The 21,479-nt window shown below is 45.7% G+C and overlaps 1 protein-coding gene and 1 long non-coding RNA gene across 17 annotated transcripts in view; one reads left to right on the forward strand and one right to left on the reverse strand.

Moving 5' to 3' along the window:
• The window catches only part of CLCN6 (Cl-/H+ antiporter 6), a 35,329-nt gene that overhangs the window by 2,927 nt on the left and 10,923 nt on the right, over positions 1 to 21,479 (forward strand). For 10 of the 16 annotated variants that reach the window (XR_014054003.1, XR_014054002.1, XM_081491407.1 and 7 more), the window contains 14 exons: positions 5,432 to 5,497; positions 6,190 to 6,255; positions 9,001 to 9,067; positions 11,367 to 11,473; positions 11,999 to 12,125; positions 13,121 to 13,188; positions 14,479 to 14,537; positions 15,410 to 15,542; positions 16,541 to 16,654; positions 16,906 to 17,072; positions 17,617 to 17,743; positions 20,344 to 20,470; positions 20,744 to 20,897; positions 21,237 to 21,396. Coding sequence is in view for 14 of the 16 variants with exons in the window: in XM_081491407.1 (XP_081347533.1) it covers positions 5,432 to 5,497; positions 6,190 to 6,255; positions 9,001 to 9,067; positions 11,367 to 11,473; positions 11,999 to 12,125; positions 13,121 to 13,188; positions 14,479 to 14,537; positions 15,410 to 15,542; positions 16,541 to 16,654; positions 16,906 to 17,072; positions 17,617 to 17,743; positions 20,344 to 20,470; positions 20,744 to 20,897; positions 21,237 to 21,396 (1,542 nt within the window). In the remaining 2 variants the exon portion in view is untranslated. The remainder of the gene's footprint in view (positions 1 to 5,431; positions 5,498 to 6,189; positions 6,256 to 9,000; positions 9,068 to 11,366; positions 11,474 to 11,998; positions 12,126 to 13,120; positions 13,189 to 14,478; positions 14,538 to 15,409; positions 15,543 to 16,540; positions 16,655 to 16,905; positions 17,073 to 17,616; positions 17,744 to 20,343; positions 20,471 to 20,743; positions 20,898 to 21,236; positions 21,397 to 21,479) is intronic. The other 6 variants (XM_081491419.1, XM_081491420.1, XM_081491410.1 and 3 more) reach the window with 3 other exon arrangements.
• On the reverse strand, positions 11,218 to 21,475 carry LOC145506534 (uncharacterized). Its single transcript, XR_014054005.1, has 3 exons — positions 21,092 to 21,475; positions 19,162 to 19,333; positions 11,218 to 11,603 (listed from the first exon to the last, which is right to left on the reverse strand). It is a non-coding gene; the product is annotated as an uncharacterized LOC145506534 (long non-coding RNA).

Raw genomic sequence — 21,479 nt, forward strand, 5'->3', positions numbered from 1 at the left:
CATGGTTGTGATAGAGGATTTACACATGATTTTCAAAAAGAAGCTGGGGAAAAATCTACAATCCTGTTCGTGAAAAGATGACTATTCATTTTACTAAACATCCTTTTCCGTGCCTTCTTTTAAATAACAAAGTGAAATTTTACTAAATACACTATTTTAACATGGTTTTCCCTCCCACTTGATAACAAAATAGATAATGCTAATGCTAAGTCACTTTAGTCGTGTCCGACTCTGTGCGACCCCATAGACGGCAGCCCACCAGGCTGCCCCGTCCCTGGGATTCTCCAGGCAAGAGTACTGGAGTGGGTTGCCATTTCCTTCTCCAGTGCATGAAAGTGAAAGTGAAATCACTCAGCCGTGTCCGACTCTTAGCGACCCCATGGACTGCAGCCTGCCCGGCTCCTCCATCCATGGGATTTTCCAGGCAAGAGTACTGGAGTGGGGTGCCATTGCCTTCTCTGGTATCAATAGATACTTTATTGTAATACATTTTTAAATGGGGAAATAGTATTTCATTATCTATGAAATAAGATAATGTTTTTTATCTGACTTTTCTATTTAATGAATTGCATGGTGGTGACCATGCTTTCTTGTTTATCTTTAATTGCTTTCTTAGAACTAATTCCCAAAGTGAGATTAATCGTGTCTATGCTTAATGACTTTTAAAAAAATAATATCACGTACTTAAAAAATTCAATATTCTAGAGCAATAACATACCCAGACTAATTTTCTTTCTAATATTTTATCTTACTCTTGCTGTAGAATTTAGTGTATCTATTATGATTTGTAGCTTTTCATGGAACCTTTTTTCTATTAAGTTCCGTGAGAAGCTACAGATCATAATGTAGACAAAATGGGCAGAATAGTACACTGAAACCCCCTGTACTCATCAGACAGCATCGTTCAGTCATGCCTAACCTTGTTCTATCCACTTCCCCCTTCCCATATTATCTTGAAGAAAAGTCTATACATCATATGATTTCACCCATAAATAATAAAGCTCCAGTCTCTAGTAGATAAGGACATTTTTTTTCCTACCATAAGCCAATGCCATTTTCACACCTAAGAAATTCACAATAATTCCTTGATATCAAACAACCAGTGTTTGGGTTTTCCAGTTGTCTTATAAATGTCATAAGTACTTTTTCGTAGTTTGTTTGAATTAGGTTCCAAATAAGGTCCTAACATTGCACTTGTTTTATTCATCTTTTAAGTCAGATAGGTTTGAGATGAAGTAGATTCCACCTTCATCTTTGTTTTGTTTTCATCTTTTTTTTTCCCCCTTGCAATTGACTCAACAAAATAATTTTAAGAGTCTGAAATTTGCCAACTGTACCGCAGTGGTATAATGTGCTACTCTGATGTGAGTGCTTTTAATCAATCAAAAATCACTATATCCAATAATGTATTGTCTCATATTTCTTTTTAAAAATAATTTCTTTTATTTATTTGGCTGCGCCAGGTCTTAGTTGCGGCAAGCAGGACCTTGGATATTTGTCAAGGCATGCAAACTCTTAGTTACAGCATGTGGGATCTGGTTCCCTGACCAGGGATGGAACCTGGGCCCCCTGCTTTGGGAGCATGGAGTCTTAGTCCCTGGACCATCAGGGAAGTCCCATAACTCTTAAATATGTGTTTGCTTGTACACAGTAGAAAGATTTGCAAGAATTAGTATGACAATCCATGTCATGCTGTCACCTTGCTGTCCCTCCTTGAACCTGGTGATTCATTCTGATGGTTACAACTGTCACTGTCTCAGCCTTTATCCTCCTCCTGGGATCTCAACACTGCGTGTCTGCTCCATTGATCTTCTGTTCTCTTCACTCTTTTTGCTAAATTGCACTCATATCAGTAATGCGTTTTCTCTCACCTGATATGCATATTTGTGTAAATTTTATGGCTTAATGGTCTTTCGTGTGAGTCATTAATATTTTTCAATTAACCGTCTTCATGAGAGCATTTGCTGTAAGAGCAAGTTTAGTTAGGCATTGACTCAGAAAAGTCAGCTCAGATTTTATTTATGAGGGATCAACTAGAAAACCCTTCTGCTGAAGATCTTTCTAAAATGTGCTCCTTCCTGCCTTAGTGGGCTTCCCTGGTAGCTCAGCTGGTAAAGAATCTGCCTGCAGTGCAGTAGACCTGGGTTCAATCCCTAGGTTGGGAAGATCCCCTGGAGAAGGGAATGGCTACCCACCCTGGTATTCTTGGCCTAGAGAATTCCATGGATAGAGGAGCCTGGCAGGCTACAGTCCGTGGGGTTGCAAAGAGTCGGACACAACCAAGTGGCTAACACAAGAGTTCATTGTACGTACTTGACTCTTTCTTTAATAAGTTGGGGATCTTACAAGATGTTAGAATCCCCATTTTGACATCCATTCTCATTATAGATGGTTTGAATAATATCAACTCCCTGTTTGTGGGATGGGACCATTACCAAGGAATATTGTTTTTCTGCATGTCACAGAACCTGTAGTGCCCTTTTGAGAGAGAGAAAGGCACCCCCTCAGAGCTGAGGACTTAGAATAACAGACCTCCCCTCTCTGAGTCATTTCAACGCCAACACCCCTGCTAAAGGCCCACTGAAGGTGCTTTTTTTGTGAGCCCTAAGATGCCTTCCTGAGTGAGTTTGGGCTACACCTCAGTCCCTGTTTGCACCCTATAGCTGGATGCCATTTTTGCTCATAACCGTGGACATCAGCCCTGCAGCCTACCTATACACATTTTATTTTTAAAGAATTTTATTTTAAAGAAGTTGTTAGTTTCCCAAACCAAAGAGTAACATATACAGCAGAAATGAAAAGAAGTTAGTCATGGCAAAGGAGAAGTACCTATCTGGTTTTAATAACAGATCATATAGTTCATGGGTACATGTTTACCAAGTGTCAAATTTTCAAAACTTAAAAAATAAAAAAGTTTGGTGTTCTTGTTTTACAGTTCTTTCTAAATGTCCCTTTTAATAGCCTTATTGAGCTATAATTCACATTCTATACAATTTACCCATGTAAAGTGTACATGCAGTGGTTTTTAGTATATTCACAGAGTTGCACAACTATCATCAAATCAATTTCAGAATATTTTCATCACCCAGAGAGAAAACATGCACTGTTAGCAGTCACTGCCCACTCTTCTTGCCCCTGACCGTAGGCAGGCACTAATCTACCTTCTGTAGCTATCCCTTTGCCTGTTGTGGACATCTGCAAACCTTTTCAATGTTTATGGAGCCTTAGTGTTAGTAGAACCATCAAGCAAATAATTGCTAGTGCTTTTTATACATATTGGGCATGAAGGATATCATATTTTTCAACATGTTAATTTTTTCCCATTTGTTCTTAGAATGTGATGTCATTTAATTGATTAAAACGTGTGTGTGTATATACATACACACGTACATACGTATATGTGTATGGACATATAGTTAACCCTCGAACAACATGAGTTTAAAGTGCACAGGTCCACTTATATGCAAGTTTGTTTTTTGTTTTTTCAATAAATATAGTGCCTGTATTTTCATTTTACAGATCTTTAACTAAGTATGGGGGCAAGTTTGTGTTCCATTAGAGATCACAATGTGTGGAATCCAAAGAACTAGGGTTGAGTCCTGATTCTGTCCACATTATTTCAGCCTCTTGTCCTTGGGTGAGCCATTTATCAAATTCTTCATTTTTAAGGGAGAAATAGCAAAATGTGGATTTTTACCTGTGTGGAAAGTTGCTTCCCCTAACCCCTGTGTTGTTCAAGGGTCTACTCTGTGTGTGTGTGTGTGTGTGTGTGTGTGTGTGTGTGTGTGTGTGTGTGTGTGTGTGTGTGTGTGTGTGTGTGTGTGTGTGTGTGTGTGTACGTAAACTATATATGTGTATATATATTATCACTAAATACATACATGTTTAATCATTCACTGATGGGTCTAGTTTCCCAGTGGAAATATTGTTTACCGGTTGTTGTTTTTTTTTCCTGATTTTTTTTTTGTTTTATAATCAGACAGACAATTTTGTTTCTAATATAAAAAAAAGTACACCATACTTGCCAGGAGAATTTTAAGTAATATCCAGATGTGAGTGCCTCCTGAAACACCACCTCAGAGTTAACCATTGTGAACGGTTTTCCCAAATGTTTTCTATTGTATGCTGACCTACAAATCTTCATTTAATCAAAACAGGATGCTATTATACATTTTAATCTGCATCTGCCTTTATTAATTTATTTTGCATCTTGCCTTTTTAACTTAATCTTTGCACATTGGCCACATCTGTCCTTGAAGAACTGTCTGAATTCTTTTTATGGCTACATGAATGTGTGCGTGCTAAGTTGCTTCAGTCGTGTCCAACTCTGTGCAGCCCTGTGGACTGTAGCCCACCAGGCTCCTCTGTCCATGGGATTCTCCAGGCAAGAACACTGGAGTGGGTTGCCATGCCCTCCTGCAGGGGATCTTCCCAACCCAGGTATCCAACCTGAGTCTCTTACATCCCCTGCATTGGCAGGCAGTTTCTTTACCACTAGTACCACCTGGGAAGCCCTATGACTACATAGTCTTCCATATTGGGTGGATAAAAGCTGATTTGATCAGTCACCTGCTGCTACTCCAGGATCCTTTTGGAAAAGGAATTTGGACTTTGGGTAGTCACAGAAATGGAATGAACTGTCACATGTCACACCTGTGTTTGTTTAGCGGCTGACTCTGAACTTCTGTGTGGGAGTGTGGCCACGAGGCCAGTGTCCAAGTTTGTTCACTAGCTGATGTGTAGGTAGCAGCAGGTTATGGGGAGAGCACACAGCAGACTGTTTTCCTTTGGTGCCAGACTGCTGCTGCTTGTGCATGATGTAGAAATAAAATCACTTCCTTTGAATCGTTCCTCAGAAATGTCCCTGGCATGCCTGCAGATCGTTTGCAGAACTGCTGTGTTCTGTGAAGTTTAAGGAACTGTTTTAGGAGCCAGGCTGGCTCTATGCCTTTTCCTAACATAAACTGAAAGTTGTTTTTTTAAAACAGTCTCCACGTTTGTCTCGTGACTCACCTCTTTTTCACAGATGCTAACCGCAGAAGATACTTAAAATTAGACTTGCTAAATTAATTTGGTTCTGGTTAATGGAAGCATTTGTTTGTCAGTGGAGTAAGTTGGGTAACACCAGTGAGGGCACGAGGTCTTTTAGTGTTTGACAGAAACAGGGCACTTAAAAATATGTAGTTTTAAACTTCCTAAAGCATAAAGTATGCACCTACAGGGGTGCTGCTGAAACATCCATGTAAGTGATTTTGATTAAGAAGGATCTGAGGGGGTCCAAGAGTCTGTGTTTCTAACAAGCCCCTCCTGGGTGCTGCTCTGGCCATCAGTGCTTTGAGTGGTGGGAACCGGAAGGTTTATCCTTTCCAGGTTATGGTAATTCTTCCTATCTGCTTATGACTTTTTCTTTACTTACACATCCCTCTTTCAGAGTCTGGATTATGATCGCTGTATCAATGACCCTTATCTGGAAGTTTTGGAGACTATGGATAATAAGGTGAGTTCTTTATTGATCTTTTGGGACCAAGTAGGTTTTATGACAGCCTCTTTTTCTTTTCGTTTTAATTTATTTATTTTAATTGGAGACTAATTACTTTACAGTATTGTAGTGGTTTTTGCCATACATTGACATGAATCAGCCATGGGTGTACATGTGTTCCCCATCCTGAACCCCCCTCCCACCTCCCTCCCCATCCCATCCCTGAGCACCCTGTCTTATGCATCGAACCTGGACTGGTGATCTGTTTCACATATAATAATATACATATTTCAGTGCTCTTCTCTCAAATCATCCCACCCTTGCCTTCTCCCACAAAGTCCAAAAGACTGTTCTATACATCTGTGTCTCTTTTGGACAGCCTCTTTTTCTGTTCTGAATACTTCAGTAATTTTCCTTAACCTTTGGACTCTTAACCCTTTTCATGAGATATCTATTAATACCATCTATTAACTAAATTAAATCTATTAATTCCTTAGTCCTTCAACTAGCCAGCCAGCATGTCCACTGTCAGTGCACCTGGCCTGGCCTTTTGCGTTCTTCATTCTTGCATTGTAAAGCTTACCTGCCACACTAGACATCATCTCTGTGCTTGCTGTCCATGTGGAATTTAGTCTGAAACTGGTTGGCCAAGATGTAGTCCCTCCTTGCTGCCATCATAATCCTGAGTCATTCTTTTCCTTTGTGAACAGAAAGGTCGCAGGTATGAGGCAGTCAAGTGGATGATGGTGTTTGCCATTGGAGTCTGCACCGGTCTGGTGAGCAGGCGGGGAGATCATGGGCCAAGGGGCGGCAGAGGGTAGAGGGCACACAGCAGTCTGGCAGATAAGTCATTTGTCCTTACAACAGGGACTGCCTTTTTTTATTTCTTTTTTAAGTATAATCCTGATACTTTTTTATACTTTTCACTTTATGAAATGAAAGTGAGCCATGCAACGCTGCTGCTGCTGCTGCTAAGTCGCTTCAGTCGTGTCCGACTCTGTGCGACCCCATGGACTGTAGCCTACCAGGCTCCTCCATCCATGGGATTTTCCAGGCAAGAGTACTGGAGTGGGGTGCCATTGCCTTCTCCTCCATGCAACGCTAATGCCCTTTAAAGCACTCGAAGTCTTGCTCAAGACTTGTCCTTTGTTATGTGGTCCCATTAGGTAGATGGTAGAGTGGGGAGAGTGCTTAGTGGATGCTGAGGTCACTCTGGAGGGAGAAAGCAACATGATGAGAACAAAACTGTGACTATTATGTTCTTTGCTCGAGCACAGCGTGCCAGTAAACAGGACATCGCAGATCTCCATGAACTCATTACACTGTCCCTCTTCCCTGAACACTGCTCGTTTTACCTAGAAGGTAGAGCTGGCAGTTGTGGGTAGAGGAAATACGCCTGAGTGCACAGGGTTCTGGGTCAGCACGTTCACAGATGAATCCCAGACGAGAAGAAATCATGAAACATCGCCAAAGATTGTCGTAGCAAAAGTCTGGAACCATAACTGCTGATTCACCATGCTTCAACCCAGAGCAGAGAAGCTAGAAGAGTTAGCAGACAGTCCAAATGATAAATGTCAAATCTGATTTTCTGTCAATACGGTGTTAGAAAAGGGGATTGTCTTCATCCACCCAGACTGCTATAGCAAAAGTACCATGGACTGAGGAGCTTAAACAACAGGCATTTACTTTTCATAGTTCTGGGGTCTGGAATGTCCAGGCCAACAGATCCGGTGTCTGGTGAGGGCCCAATTCGTCATTCACACATGGCCGTCTTTTTGCTGTGTCTTCAGGTGTCAGGAGAGGCAAGGGAGCTCTCTGGGGTGTCTTTTATAAGGACACTAATCCTATTCATGACCTAATTACCTACAGAGGCCCCCCCACCTCCTAATTAGAGGGCGTTAGCACTTCAACATATGAATTTGGGAGTGGGCAGGGGAGACCACAAACATTAGCCCATAACAGTGTATATGTATTCTTAAGCAGTAGCCTGTTCATCATCTTTCTCTAGAATTAACCACAGGTTTCAAACTTAATTCTACATAACATACCCATTAAATGCAAATACATATTTAAACATAACATAGCCACAAGAACTGACCACAGGTTTTAATTTCAGATTTATACTGTAGTAAATTCACGGATCAAGGAACATCTTACTAGTTAAGATTAATAGCATTCAGGAGGCCTTTTTGATAATATTCTGATGGATGCCTTTGTGGGGGCACCGTGGGCTGATTTGATTGTTTTATTTTGCTATATAGTTTCCTGGTTGCAGATTACCCTGTAATAAGCATAGTCACTAGCCATATAGATGTTAGTCTTTCTGCTACTGTCATGTCAAACTCTAGCAACTCTACTGAACACCCTCCTGTTCTAAGAAAGCAGACCTGCCTTAATAATGTAGCAACTATCTCCTTTTGCTGCTGGCCCTCTTCTCCTTTGATCTGTCACAGTTTATTGTTTCTATATTTAAAAGCCCCCTTTGCACTGGTTTGTGGGCAGACCAGAGTTAAAGGCACAAAGCCTTTGATCCTGAATTCACATGGTCAGAAGTTTTCCCAATTCTCTGTTAAGTCCTGAGCATGCACTTCAGAGAGTGAACTAGTGGAACAGGAGCAGTTATCTCTTATTCACCAGGCTAACCATTGGCTATACAATGGTTATAAATCGAAGTCATGATTTATAAAATGGTAATAACAGAGTGCCAAAGAATCAATGCTTTTAAATTGTGGTGGTGAAGACTCTTGAGAGTCCCTTGGACTGCAAGGAGATCAGTCCAGTCAATCCTAAAGGAAATCAGTCCTAAATATACTTTGGCCACCTGATGCAGAGAGCTGACTCACTGGAAAAAATCCTGATGCTGAGAAAGATTGAGGGCAGAAGGAGAAGGGGATGACAGAGGATGAGATGGTTGGATGGCATCATCAATGGAGAAGAACTTGAGCAAACTCTGAGAGATAGTGGAGGATAGGAGCCTGGCGTGCGGCAGTCAAGGTGGTTGCAAAGACTCAGACATAACTTAGCAAATGAACAATAACAGACGTGCAAGAGCCATATACTACTCCTGAGTAGGTACTGGCTTTCAAAGTAATATCCTGATACCCTAAGCCTTTCTACACTTACCCAGCTAAGGATCACTGAAAATGTGTTTGGATTACTTCTTTTGACCCTGCTTTTGGGAAGAGCAGAGCAGGCCCTCACACGCCTCTGTACTGTTTCTCTCTAAGCACTGGTAGTCTTCCTTCGTCTCAGGTTCTTTTTTTATTCTTATCCCTCTGTGTTGTAACTCTCCTTCTGACAACTTAGCTACACCCCTTCTTTTGTCCTCAGAAGGGCCGTGGGACCAGACTCAGGTGGGGCACTCCTTGACTAATGAAAGGCCTGTTCACACATGGCCTGTTGGTAGCATGGGTGCGCATGACCAATGAGAACAAGCAGTGGGGGGTCGGGGGGCTGTGTTTCCAGGGAAATGCCTACGACAATGTGGAAACCCAGGTGACAGCTCTTGTTGCTCTTCCCAGGTGGGTCTCTTCGTGGACTTCTTTGCTCGGCTCTTCACGCAGCTCAAGTTCGGAGTGGTGCAGGCTTGTATCCTTTACAGGGGTCATGGTGTTCCCCAACATCTGTGGTTGCTCACCCTGCTTTCCCATATAGAAATGAGTTTACAGATGTGATCTTTGAAGAGCTACTTATTGGCCACTTGGGTTTAAAGTTTTTCATGATTATCAAAGGACACAGAGGAAGACTCGGATAGAAAGATGCTCATAGTCATGGTAGTAAGACACGAAGCCCAGATGCCTGTTTTTTCTCATCAGTCTGTGAACTGATTGTGGTTCCAAGGAAAATTCCACTAGAATTGTTCATGGAACTTGAAAATTCTCTTCCTAAATTTGTGTGGAATCATAAAGAGCCCAAAGTATCTGAGACAGCTTTGAACAGCAGATGGGACTGGCCATCCTCGATGTCAAGGCTTACATAATTTAAGATATAGTAATTAACGCAGTGTCATATTGCTATAGATGTCAAGGCTTACATAATTTAAGATATAGTAATTAACCCAGTGTCATATTGGTATACAGAGAAGGCAATGGCACCCCACTCCAGTACTCTTGCCTGGAAACTCCCATGGACGAAGAAGCCTGGTAGGCTGTAGTCCATGGGGTCACGAAGAGTCGGACACGACTGAGCGACTTCACTTTCACTTTTTACTTTCATGCATTGGGGAAGGAAATGGCAACCCACTCCAGTGTTCTTGCCTGGAGAACCCAGGGACGGGGGAGCCTGGTGGGCTGCCGTCTATGGGGTCGCACAGAGTCGGGCACAACTGAAGCGACTTAGCAGCAGCAGCAGCATATTGGTGTAAGAATACCCAGTTAGACCAGTGGAAAGTAATAGAGAAGCAGAAACTGGCCCACACACATACAGCAATGCAGTGAGTGACAGAGTTAATATTATAAATCAGTGAGAAAGGATGAGTTTGTTAATTAAAGATGCTGGGAGATTGGTTACCCATCTGGAAAAATACAAAATTAGATTCTTACTTTGTACTATACATTAATTCCAGATGGGTTAAAGATGTAAATAGGCAAAACAAAACTTGAAGAGACTGTGTAACGTCAAGACCAGGGAGTAATTTCTAAGAACTCCAGGAGGCATGAAGATCAATAAACTTCATGATATCAAAGTAAACATTCTGTTTATACACGCACCAAAAAAAAAACCTCAGACAATAAAACCCTGTAAACAAACTGAAAAACAAGTTTACAGTTTAGGAGAAGTTGCTCCCTGTGCATTTAAGAGACAAATAATTAATATCCATAATAGAGGGAGAACTGCAACTCCGTAAGAAAAAAGCCAAAACAGGTCAGTAGAAAGACAGTGCAAAGGATGTGAACAGACAGTTCTCAGAAGAGGAAAATTACCTGTGGGAAAATGCTTACCTCACCACCAGCAGGGAAGTGAAAATTAAATACACAGGAAGGTGCGCTTCCCTGACTCCTGTGTTTGTGTTCTAGGTGTGGCCCTCAGACATGCACAGAGATGTTCATTGCATCTCTATGATTGCAAAACATTGATATCACACCAAATGGGAGAGTGGGACAGTTGTAATTCGGATGGTGTAATTTCATGCAGAAGTTAAAGGAACCAGAGCTTTTAGATCAACGTGGCTAATTCTCAAAAAGTGTTGAGGGAGAGAAGGCAAGGGTAGAAGGTGCATCAAGCGCAATGCCACTGTTTTAATCTCAGAAACACTCAGAACAGTGTGGATGCACATGGACATGTGCCGGGGAGGATGTGCAAGGGTTCAGGTTAGGGGTTTCTTCCAGGAGAGAGGGAGGAAAGCACAAGGGGTTTTGTTGTTGTTTTGAACAGTATCTAGTGTTTTAATTTTCAAAAAGCACCTGGAGCAGATGGGGCTTAACACTGAGATTTGTTAAGGATCTGAGGGTACAGATGTTTGTACGTCTTGTAATGTTTGAAGTATTTCGTGATTTTAAAATGGTTCCTAGTGTAGGAAACAAAGGCTTCTCTGGTGGCTCAATGCCTGCCAATGTAGGAGTTGCGATTTCTATCACTGGGTCGAGAACATCCCCTGGAGAAGGATATGGCGACCCACTCCAGTATTCTTGCCTGGGAAATCCCATGGACGGAGGAGCCCAGCCGGCTATAGTCCATGGGGTCGCGAAAGAGTCAGACATAATGACTGAAAACACCAATGTATGAGACATCTCAGACAGTTGTGTTTTTGTGACGTTTATATGCGGAAAACAGGAAGATGTGCAGGAAGCAGCCCCCATGCTTCAGAGGAAGAGAAACTGCTTCATATCTAGTGGTGGCAGGACCGCTGTGGCTGGCAGGCTCGTTTTCCTTAACCCCATGTCTGCAGCGGTGGAGGAGTGCAGCCAGAAAGGCTGTCTCGCACTGTCCCTCCTGGAATTCTTGGGTTTCAACTTGACCTTTGTCTTCTTTGCAAGCCTTCTTGTCCTAATTGAGGTGAGGTGTCATGGGGGTGAGGCAGTGCGGGTCTTGCCTTCTTGCTCACGAGGTTGTTGGGGACTCCATTTTTCTCCATCTCCATTTCCAAAATGTCAAGACACTGATTTAGTCTTAAGAGTATAGATTCCTGTAGAAAAAGTGATTCTCTTTCACTTAGAGAAGTTTTCTGAAAGTGGTTTCAGCCTCTGGGGAGATTAAAGAGGAACAATCTAGACTAGGAGGTTGCTCCTCAACCTTGGCAGCACATTAGAAGAAACACCTGGGGAACTGTAAAAACACCTTAGAATAACAAATGCTTTAAACCTTAAAGAACTTTAAAAGTGACCAATACCCAGCTTAGACAAATGAGGTGAGAATCTCTGGAAATGGAAGGCGGCATTGATTGTTGAAAAGCCTCCCCTCGCAGGAGTTGTTAAATCACCAGGAACTTGTCAGAAATGCATCAGGCCTACTGAGTGCGGTGCTGTCCAGGGTGAGCCCAGTGGGTTCTGAGTTTCTGAGTATGCCTGCTCTCCCCCTCAGCCAGTGGCAGCCGGTTCTGGGATCCCCGAAATCAAATGCTATCTGAATGGCGTGAAAGTGCCTGGAATCGTGCGTCTCCGGACCCTGCTCTGCAAAGTCTTTGGAGTGCTGTTCAGTGTGGCTGGAGGTAAGGAGGGTCTTTCTTTCCCCCTTTTTTTCTTTTTTAAAAATATTTATTTATTTATTTGGCTATGCCGGGTCTTATTTGTGGTGTGCGAGCGTCCTCAGTCATGTCCAACTCTTTGTGACCCCGTGGACTGTAGCCTCCTCTGTCCCTGGGATTCTCCAAGCAGGGATATTGGAGTGGGTTGCCATTTCCTCCTCCAGGGGATCTTCCCAACCAAGGGATCAAACCCGCATCTCCTACATCTCCTGTGTTAGCAGGCACCATTTCTTTACTGCACCACCTCAGAAGCCCTCTTATTTGCAGCACACAGGATCTTTTTAGTTGAGCTTGGAGTCTTAGCCACTGGACCACCAGGGAAGTCACGAAAGGGTCTTCCTGGCTTTTATCCTTCAAGCGTTCCAGGGGTGAAGATGACAAGAGTCATTATGGGTGTACCTTAAGCAGATTTGGCTTTGAAGGTTCTGCCCTCAAACAGATCTCTGCACTTTTTGTTGATGAGTTAGTTTTTAAATGTAAACGCTGTTAATAAGTTACCATTCAGAGCTGTCTGACCAGTGCACCACTGACTTTCAAAGTAGAGGGACTGTCTAGTTGATTTGTGGAGTTGGCTTTTAGCAAAGTCAGCAAGATTTTTGTACCAGATGGTAAATATTTTAGGCTTTGTGGGCCAAGTGGCAAAAAGGAGCTATTATGTAGGTGCTTAAACTTATATAACCACTTCAAATGTATCCATTCGAGAATGTAAAAAACCATTCTGAGCTCTTGGGCTGTATAAAAATAGGCAGCAAGCCTGTCTTGGCCCACAGGCTACAGTTTCCTGACCCCCAATTTAGATTTTCAAGGTTTCTTTCTCATATTTGATAGGGATTTGACTCACTCTTACTGTTAGCAAGTCGCGTGATCATCTCTGTTTTATAGTTGTCAAGAGAAAGGTCTATGTAACAAAGACTATTCTGTGCTGATAGATTGTCTCACCTTTTTCCACCTGTTCCCAGGGCTCTTTGTGGGGAAGGAAGGCCCCATGATCCACAGTGGAGCAGTAGTGGGGGCTGGCCTCCCACAGGTAAGGGTTGATGGGCTGTGGGGGGCGGATTGGCCTTCAGAGTGGGCCTCCTGGGCAGGGGTGTGTCCGTGGTTAAAACTGGAAAAAAATCCATCAAGAGCACCCTAATGTGGCCTTGGGATCCATTATCAGTTTGGGTTGATGAGAAACTATGAGGTCTGTCTCCCAGCAGAGCAGGTAGCTGGAACTTGGAGGTTGTATTGGGGCCCTGCGGGGTCTTGGGAGCAGAAATGGGACAGAGAGAAAGTTCAAACGAAAGTCGCCCGGTGCTCCTACAGCCATTGCCAAGTGCCTGCACACAGGGTGGCTTGCGGAGCATCCCAAGAGAGGCTGGAAGCCTTGGCTGTGATGGTTTCAGGCAGAGGCCAATGCTGATACCATTGGATGCAGCAAGGGAATAACAGCTGCTGTTCATCAGGTGCCATCTGGGCCAGACTCTCCTGTCCCATCTCCTCTCTTCTTTAAAGCCACTTCAGGGACTTCCCTGGTGAGTCCAGTGGTTAGGACTCTGAGCTTCCACTGCCACGGGCCTGGGTTCCATCCCCAGTCGGGGAACTAAGATCCCACAAGCCGTGTGGCCCAACCAGAAAAAAGCCCCCTCGGGTTTAGTTGTCCTCCTCCTCATCATTCCTAGATGAGGAGCTGAGGCTCAGGGAGGCCAAGGGGCTCACTCAGGACTCCCAGACTCCCCTTCTCACAGGCAGGTCCACAGAGGAAAGTCTCAGTTCCTTGTGAACTGTCACTTGTAGACAGTTTATGTCTCACATTCTAAGGGGAGGTAGTTGCTGTGGTCGTTGTGTTGTCCAGGGGAAGGAGAGAAGTCCCTGTCATCCAGAGCCCATCTTTTGATCTCTCTTGTTACTGCCTCATCTCCTTCACATCATGCACCGGCCTCTAGGAAGTAAGCCGAGAGGCAGGAGGAGGCCAGGCCAGGACGGAGCGGTAGTCTGAGATTTTGTCTGGCAGTCACTTGGCCCTTCCCTGGTGACTGCCCCAAGCAGAGCTCACATTGTCTTCTGTAGCAGCTTTCAGTTCCTCTCCACTCTTCACCCAGCTGTTTTCCCTTTTCCTTTTGGACTTGTTGACTATGTACAAAATGCAGTTTCTGAAGAGCCTAGGGATCCGGGGGCAGGAAAGAAGTTCCTCCCCAAAGTCACTGTTTCAGCAGCTGCTGTCCTGGACTCTCCTCCTCGCGGCCCCTGCCCAGGAGGGTCAAGCTGCGGGGACCCCCAGTGCTGTGGCTTCCTGCAGCCTCGGGCCCCTCCCTGATTCTGTTTTCTCCTGTTCTAGTTTCAGAGCATCTCCTTACGAAAGATCCAGTTTAACTTCCCCTATTTTCGAAGTGACAGGTATGGAAAGTTTAGAATTGGTGTGTTTTAGGTGGGTTTTTTTTTTTTTTTTTTTTTAAAAGCTGTTCGTTTATTGCCACTGAGACCCTGTATTTGCTCTAACCGGGCTTACGGTCTCCCCAGCTTGGGTGGGCTGCATGCAGAACCCGAGCGTCAGGAAAGACCGTGGGCTTTGAATTATTTTTCTGAAAATTAGGAGCACAAGGGGCAAGCAGGCATCACAGCTTCTGTTTTGCCATAACCCAGGGCCTAGAAGCATCTCCGACAACAAAGAATGTGGTCCAAGATCAAAAATATGACCGAGAAAGTCTATTGGCATGTTAGCAAGAATGGAGTTTATTTATTTGGTCCACCGCTTTAGGCTTGGAAGGTCTCTGCACCCTGTGGGATTTGCAGGTGTCACTGATCTGCACACCTGGCAAGGCCCTTGCAGTCAGGGGCCCACACCCAGGTTGGGGTCCACCTTCTCACCTTCCTGCCGGGCACTGTCACCTGTCCTTCTGCATGCAGCCACACTTGGCTATTTTCTCTGATGTTGGGCTTTCTGGAAGGAAGGTCTAGGGAGCTGGTGGCTCAGTGGTGACACCGGAAATCTTCGACCTGCCTTCTGAGAGTTCATGCTCGGAATTGACTGACGTCAGAGAGCCCCCCAGCTGGCGGAGTTCCAATGGGGGAGAGCATCTGGCTGGTTAGTGAAAACTGTGTTCGCTGCTGAGTTGCCTCAGCAGAGACCTGCCCTTTGTGAGCCCTGACTGGTGACTGTTCATGGGTCTCGAGATACTAGAATGTCGGTGCATAAGAAAGTGAGAAAACTGCCCTTTGCCGCCTGAGCACTGTTTCTCAGATAAACCATCTCTCTCTCCACCCTTCAGAGACAAGCGGGACTTTGTATCAGCAGGGGCAGCCGCCGGAGTTGCTGCGGCTTTTGGGGCTCCCATTGGGGGCACCCTGTTCAGTCTGGAGGAGGGTTCATCCTTCTGGAACCAAGGGCTCACATGGAGAGTGGTAAGGAGGACCTTCCCCAAGCTTAACCATCCACCCGCACCCCAGGTTTCATCTGGACAACTCTTACTCAATACATTTACCGGTAGTTTTTTTTTCTCCTCTTTCGCTGTTTACCACAGACATACTTTATATACAGTCACAAATGTCTGAAAATAAAAGGAGCAGAAAAGGTAGACCATGCCATCGCTAACCAAAATAAGGCTATTGTAGGTGGTTCTGTGGTAAAGAATCCACCTGCCAGTGCAGGAGACTTGGATTCAATCCCTGGGTCAGGAAGACCCTCTGGAGAAGGAAATGGCACCCCACTCCAGTATTCTTGCCTGGGAAATCCCATAGACAGGGGAGCCTGATGGGCTGCAGCCCATGGGGTTGCAAAAGAGTCACACAACTGAGCAACTCAACAACAAAAAGTAGTTTATCAGTGTTAAAGGAGACTTTGAGACAAGGGGAATTACCAAAGTGAATAAGGGATGTATCACAGTGGTAAAAGGCTTGATTTAGTGGATAGTTTTAAGTTAACCTGTAGTTTTGATGAGGCCAGGAGAGCTGACTTCCTTTGCTCTAGATGCCCATAACCTCCTATGGACTGTTCGCTATTTCCCATATTAACGTCCTTCCCCTCCCCAGTGAGACGTTACCCTCTCATGACAAACTATCTGACTGGAAAGGTGAGACCAGCTGTGGTCCTGACTGAGCTCCCGTCTGCTCACTCGGGGAGCGCGTTCTTCCTCTGGTGTTTACTATTCTCTTTTAGCACAGGGTCTGGTGCATCATAGACTTTAAATAGTCCTTCACAAAAGGCTGAATGGAAACTGCTAATAGCCAGATTTCCAGCTTTTCACATTTGAGGTGAATTTACGGCTGTGGTCACCAGAGCCCCATGTCCAGACCTGGAGTTGGAGGTCTCTGTGTGGAGCAGTAGGTTTATGGGGACGCATCTGGGAGGAGGTAGGACTTGCCGCTATCAGCTGTTTTTGTTTTTATCACCTGTTTCCCAGCTCTTCTGCTCCATGTCTGCTACCTTCACCCTCAACTTCTTTCGTTCTGGAATTCAGTTTGGAAGTTGGGGTTCCTTCCAGCTCCCTGGGCTGCTGAACTTCGGCGAGTTTAAGGTATGTTTTGTCCTTGCCCTCAGAATTTCTTTCTTGACCCGTGACAGTTGCTCTTAAGTCAAGTATCAGAGAGAAGCTGGCAGAGAGGTAGGTGCGCCTGGGCCCTGTAGTCTCCTGCATGCATGTGCTCAGTGTGGGCAGGATTCCAGCTCCGCTTCGGCTCTCTCGTCTCTGTCTTCTCTGCTCCTGCCCCTTCCTGTTCTCACGGGCACTCTGGTTTTTCTCTCTCCCTCCCCTGCCCTTTCTCTCAGTGCTCTGACTCTGATAAAAAATGTCATCTCTGGACAGCTATGGACTTGGGTTTCTTCGTCGCGATGGGGGTCATTGGGGGCCTCCTGGGAGCCACGTTCAACTGTCTGAACAAGAGGCTTGCAAAGTACCGTATGCGAAACGTGCACCCGAAACCTAAGCTCGTCAGGTACCCTCGCAGTCGCCTCCCCCGCCTGCTGCGGCTCCCTGGCCCCGTGTGGACCAGGCCATCTCTCCCGAGGAATAGACTCCACTTCCCACGCCAGCTTCCAGGTCACGTCCAAGACTGAGAACATAAATGTGTTTATCATACAGGCCAAGAGACTGCAGCTGAGCTTAACTTCTATCAGAGCCACTCTGGCTCCCGGCCTGTCTGGACTTGGCCACGGGGACACATGGCAGAGTCAGTATCGGCCCCGCCGAGGGGCACGCTGTCATGAGACTCTTACCCTGGGACTTAAAGTGGGAGACCTTTCATTCCTCGGAGAGAGATGATGTTGCCGCAGCAGCCCTCGCCACTGGCCACCCATACAGATTTGTACATAGAGATTGCTGGAACACAGCAAGTCGCTGATACATTCTGCACGTGTGCTGACTGCCCAGGGGCAGCTGTGCGTGCTCTGGGGGCAGGGAGGGCTAGGGGTAGGCAGTTTCGAGTTCCCAAGACCATGTAGCTTTTTATCCACTCTTAACAGCTGTGCTTTGCCTCCTAGAGTCTTGGAGAGCCTCTTGGTGTCCCTGGTGACCACCATGGTGGTGTTTGTGGCCTCCATGGTGTTGGGAGAATGCCGCCAGATGTCTTCTGCGGCTCAAATTGGGAATGACTCCATCCCGCTCCAGGTAACCCCCATGCATCTGCTGCCCTTGTCCTATGTCCACAAAGATGAAGCATCCAGAATGTATGACGTGCCTCTGTTTAGAGCCAGTGGATGTGTTGGTCCACTGTTCCACACCTGAGTCAGTTGGTGGGGGGATGGGGGTGAGGCTGGGGTTCGTGGCTGTCATTTTACCTAAGAGAGGATGTTCACCAAACTGGCTCTTTTTCACTTCTGTGAACAGTCCTGGTCATCATAGAGAGGACTCCTCTCTCTCTCCCCTGACCCCTACTCTGTTGAACAAGACTGATCAGAAACAGATGCTCAAGACATTGACTGCTTCTCCTCTGAGCCTCAGTTTACTCTTCTACCCCCCACCCCTGAAAGGTCCCCAACAGCCTGCCCATCGGGGTAGGAGAGGCACCCTTAAGAAAGGAGAAAGGAACACCTCCCTCGGGGTGCACAGTGGTCCTGGTTCTGCCTGTATCTTCTGGTTTGAATGGGTTTAGGTCATTTCCTGGCACACTTCCTCTTTGCATTTTTCTCTCCTTTCTCAGGAGTGAGTGATATTTTCTAGAAGCTTTCCTGCAGAAGAGTAGGGTCAGTGTGGTAGGCATTGGAGCTTACTTTACAATGTGTGTTGGGTCTGAGAGTGGACCCTAAGGTGGAGACTGGAGGTTCTCTCAGTACATGTCTTAATGGCCCCTGGGGAGCTACTTGAGTCCCTCCAAGCCCCTTTGGGTCTTGAACGGCTGCCTCTTCCGTGTCCCCAGGAACACTAAATGGCTAGAATGTACTCAATCAACTCAATCAGAGGTCAGCAACTGTGGTCCATGGACCACATCTGGCCCTTGGCAACTGCTTGTTATTGTATAGTCCCCGAGCTAAAAATTGTGTTTACAGTTCTAAGGGTTGGGAAAAGAAAGCCAGAAAAACATGCACTAGAGACTGTATGTGGCTTGTGAAGCCTAAAATATTTACTCTCTGGCTCTTCACAGGAAAAATCTGTTGATCCTGTTACTGGTTATTCCCCACGGCCACCTTGTTACCAGGCCAATACTTTCAGTGTGTGTTCTAAGGAGCATTTATATACATGATTCGGAAGCAAACAAACAGAAACAGATTCTAAGGTCAGATGACATAACCAGGGCTAAGTAGGTTTCTTGAACATAGGACTTCTCAGGGCCTTTAAAGTTCCAGTAAGTGTTAGGAATATTTGGCGTGTTTTTTGTGTACCAGGTGTTCCACTAGCACTGTAAGTACATGACCTCACTTAGTTTTTACCACGGCCACTCTGGCTAGTATTGTCCCCACTTGACAGATGAGAAAAGTGAGGCAAACTGAGGTCTTGCCCAAGGCTACTCAGCTAGTAATAGGTAGCCTGAGATAGGTGTTATTCCCATGTTATAGATGAGGAAACGGAAGCTTCACGAAATAGAGTACCTTTCCTTAGGTCACAAGAGGGTGACAGGATGCCAGTCAGGTCTGTCTGATCATGGAGCCTGTTCCCTGCTCGTCGCAGATGCACTGATTTCTAGCAAGTGCAGTGATGCTCCTCTATGCACTTGACCATACAACTCTTTCCAGAGAGCCTTCACGCTGTGTTCCTCCAGACCTAAGTTAGGGAAACATCGCGTTGTTGGTTATTAAGCTGTTTCCTCAGCTTGTCCACCCTCGACAGCTGTGCACACACGTCCCGGTTGCCTAGTCCTCCCTGCCAGGTTCTGCCCATAGGGGGCGCTCCCGTTTCCTGCAGCAGCCTTCGTCTGGCTGTGTTGCCTCGTAGGATTATACTAACCCATGGCCTGCTATCGTTACAGTGTCCACGTAAGGCATCTTTACAGTGTCACTGATGGAATGGAATCCAGGAACAATCCTTCTCCTCAGTTAGCTTTGTAGTAACACCCATTAGTTGTTTGCCCAGGAACAGGTATGAGGTTCACCCCCTGTGCCGCTGAACCCCAGCAACCAGAAAACAAACACCCCTCTGATGAGTCTAGCAGTGCCAGGCTCTCATCTGCTCACACAAGATGATGAAGGGGGTAAGAGGACTGGGATGTGAAGAAATCCCATCTTTTCCTGACTTGGGTTTTGTTCAGCCAGGTGAGGGATGGGCAACCAGGAGCAAGATGTCTGCATTAGGTCTCATATACACAGGTTTCTTCTTCAGCAAACTCGGTGCAGAGGCTTTTTCCACTTGGAACAAAGCTGGGCTTAGGTCAGGCAGTGCCCTGGACTCTCCTCTGCAGACACCTGACCACTCTGGGCCTCTTGTCGGGCCTCTACCTCGTCCTCCATGGTCCATGGTCCCCGGGGTCCAGGCTTCCCCCAGTGCCTCTGACAGAAGTAGCACTGAGCCAGACCCACAGTGAATCATGAGTGTAGTTAGATTTTTGTTGCAAATGTGCATGAATAAGTGCCCTCATCCTGTTTCTTTCTCAAAATGTGAGGAATACAGTATCACAGTTGGCTGCTCTTGGATCTCGATCTATTTTTGCTACCTGTTTTATTATGAGTAAAGCTTGCATGCCAGGTTTGCTGCACCCTCACTGGAGACGTCCCACTTGAAATCTCAAGTGCCCTGGTCAGGGACCTGTGTTTGACTTTTTGATTCTTGCTTCTCAGGTCACATCAGAAGATGTGAATTCAAGTATCAAGACCTTTTTTTGTCCCAACGAGACGTACAATGACATGGCCACCCTCTTCTTCAATCCCCAGGAGTCTGCCATCCTTCAGCTTTTCCACCAGGATAGTGAGTCTCGGGAGTTGGGCTTTGGGGCAGGAACAAATGATTATTTATCTGCCTCTTCTGTTTACCCTCAAATACAGCTGGGCTTACCCCTAATTTTGAGCAAGAACAGGGCTTTTTGTTGGTGACATCACCCCAGACAAAGATGGGGTTTCTGCCTCCAGCACTGGAGGTGAACTGGACAGGATACAGTAGGACCTGGTGGGAGCCGGGTAGTCTAGGAGGCCTTGGTAAGCATCTTAGTGGGACTCAGGTCAGTCTGCTCTTGCTTCGCAGGTACATTTAGCCCCGTCACTTTGGCCTTGTTCTTCATCCTGTATTTCTCACTTGCATGTTGGACTTACGGCATTTCTGTTCCGAGTGGCCTTTTCGTGCCTTCTCTGCTGTGTGGAGCTGCTTTTGGACGTTTAGTTGCCAATGTCCTCAAAAGGTACTCTGTGCATGTGTGTGTGTGTGTGCACATATGCACATGTGTGGAAATCATAGCTTCCCACCCAACCCCTCAGGCTTCCCTGGAGGCCCAGCAGTAAAGAATCCACCTGCAATGTAGGAGACCTGGGTTTGATCCCTGGGTTGGGAAGCTCCCCTAGAGAAGGAAATGGCAACCCACTCCAGTATTCTCACCTGAGAAATCCCATGGACAGAGGCGCCTGGCAGGCCATAGTCTGTAGGATTGCAAGAGTCTGACATGTCTTAGTGACTAAACTACCCTCACCCTGCCACACAATGGATGATTCAGAGCCGTGTTCTTGGTCTCTTTCTTCACCAGCTACATTGGATTGGGCCATATCTACTCTGGAACTTTTGCCCTGATTGGTGCCGCAGCTTTCTTGGGTGGGGTCGTCCGCATGACCATCAGTCTCACGGTCATCCTGATTGAGTCTACCAACGAGATCACTTATGGCCTTCCCATTATGATCACCCTGATGGTGAGCACACCCCTTCTAGGCCTCGTTCAGATTCAGGGCCCAGTTCCCCCAACAGCAGCCTATTTTCAAGCCTTTCCTTTGTA

Source organism: Giraffa tippelskirchi, chromosome 5, assembly GCF_054371585.1.
Source record: "Giraffa tippelskirchi isolate mGirTip1 chromosome 5, T2T-mGirTip1v1.2.pri, whole genome shotgun sequence".
Taxonomy (NCBI): Eukaryota; Metazoa; Chordata; class Mammalia; order Artiodactyla; family Giraffidae; genus Giraffa; species Giraffa tippelskirchi.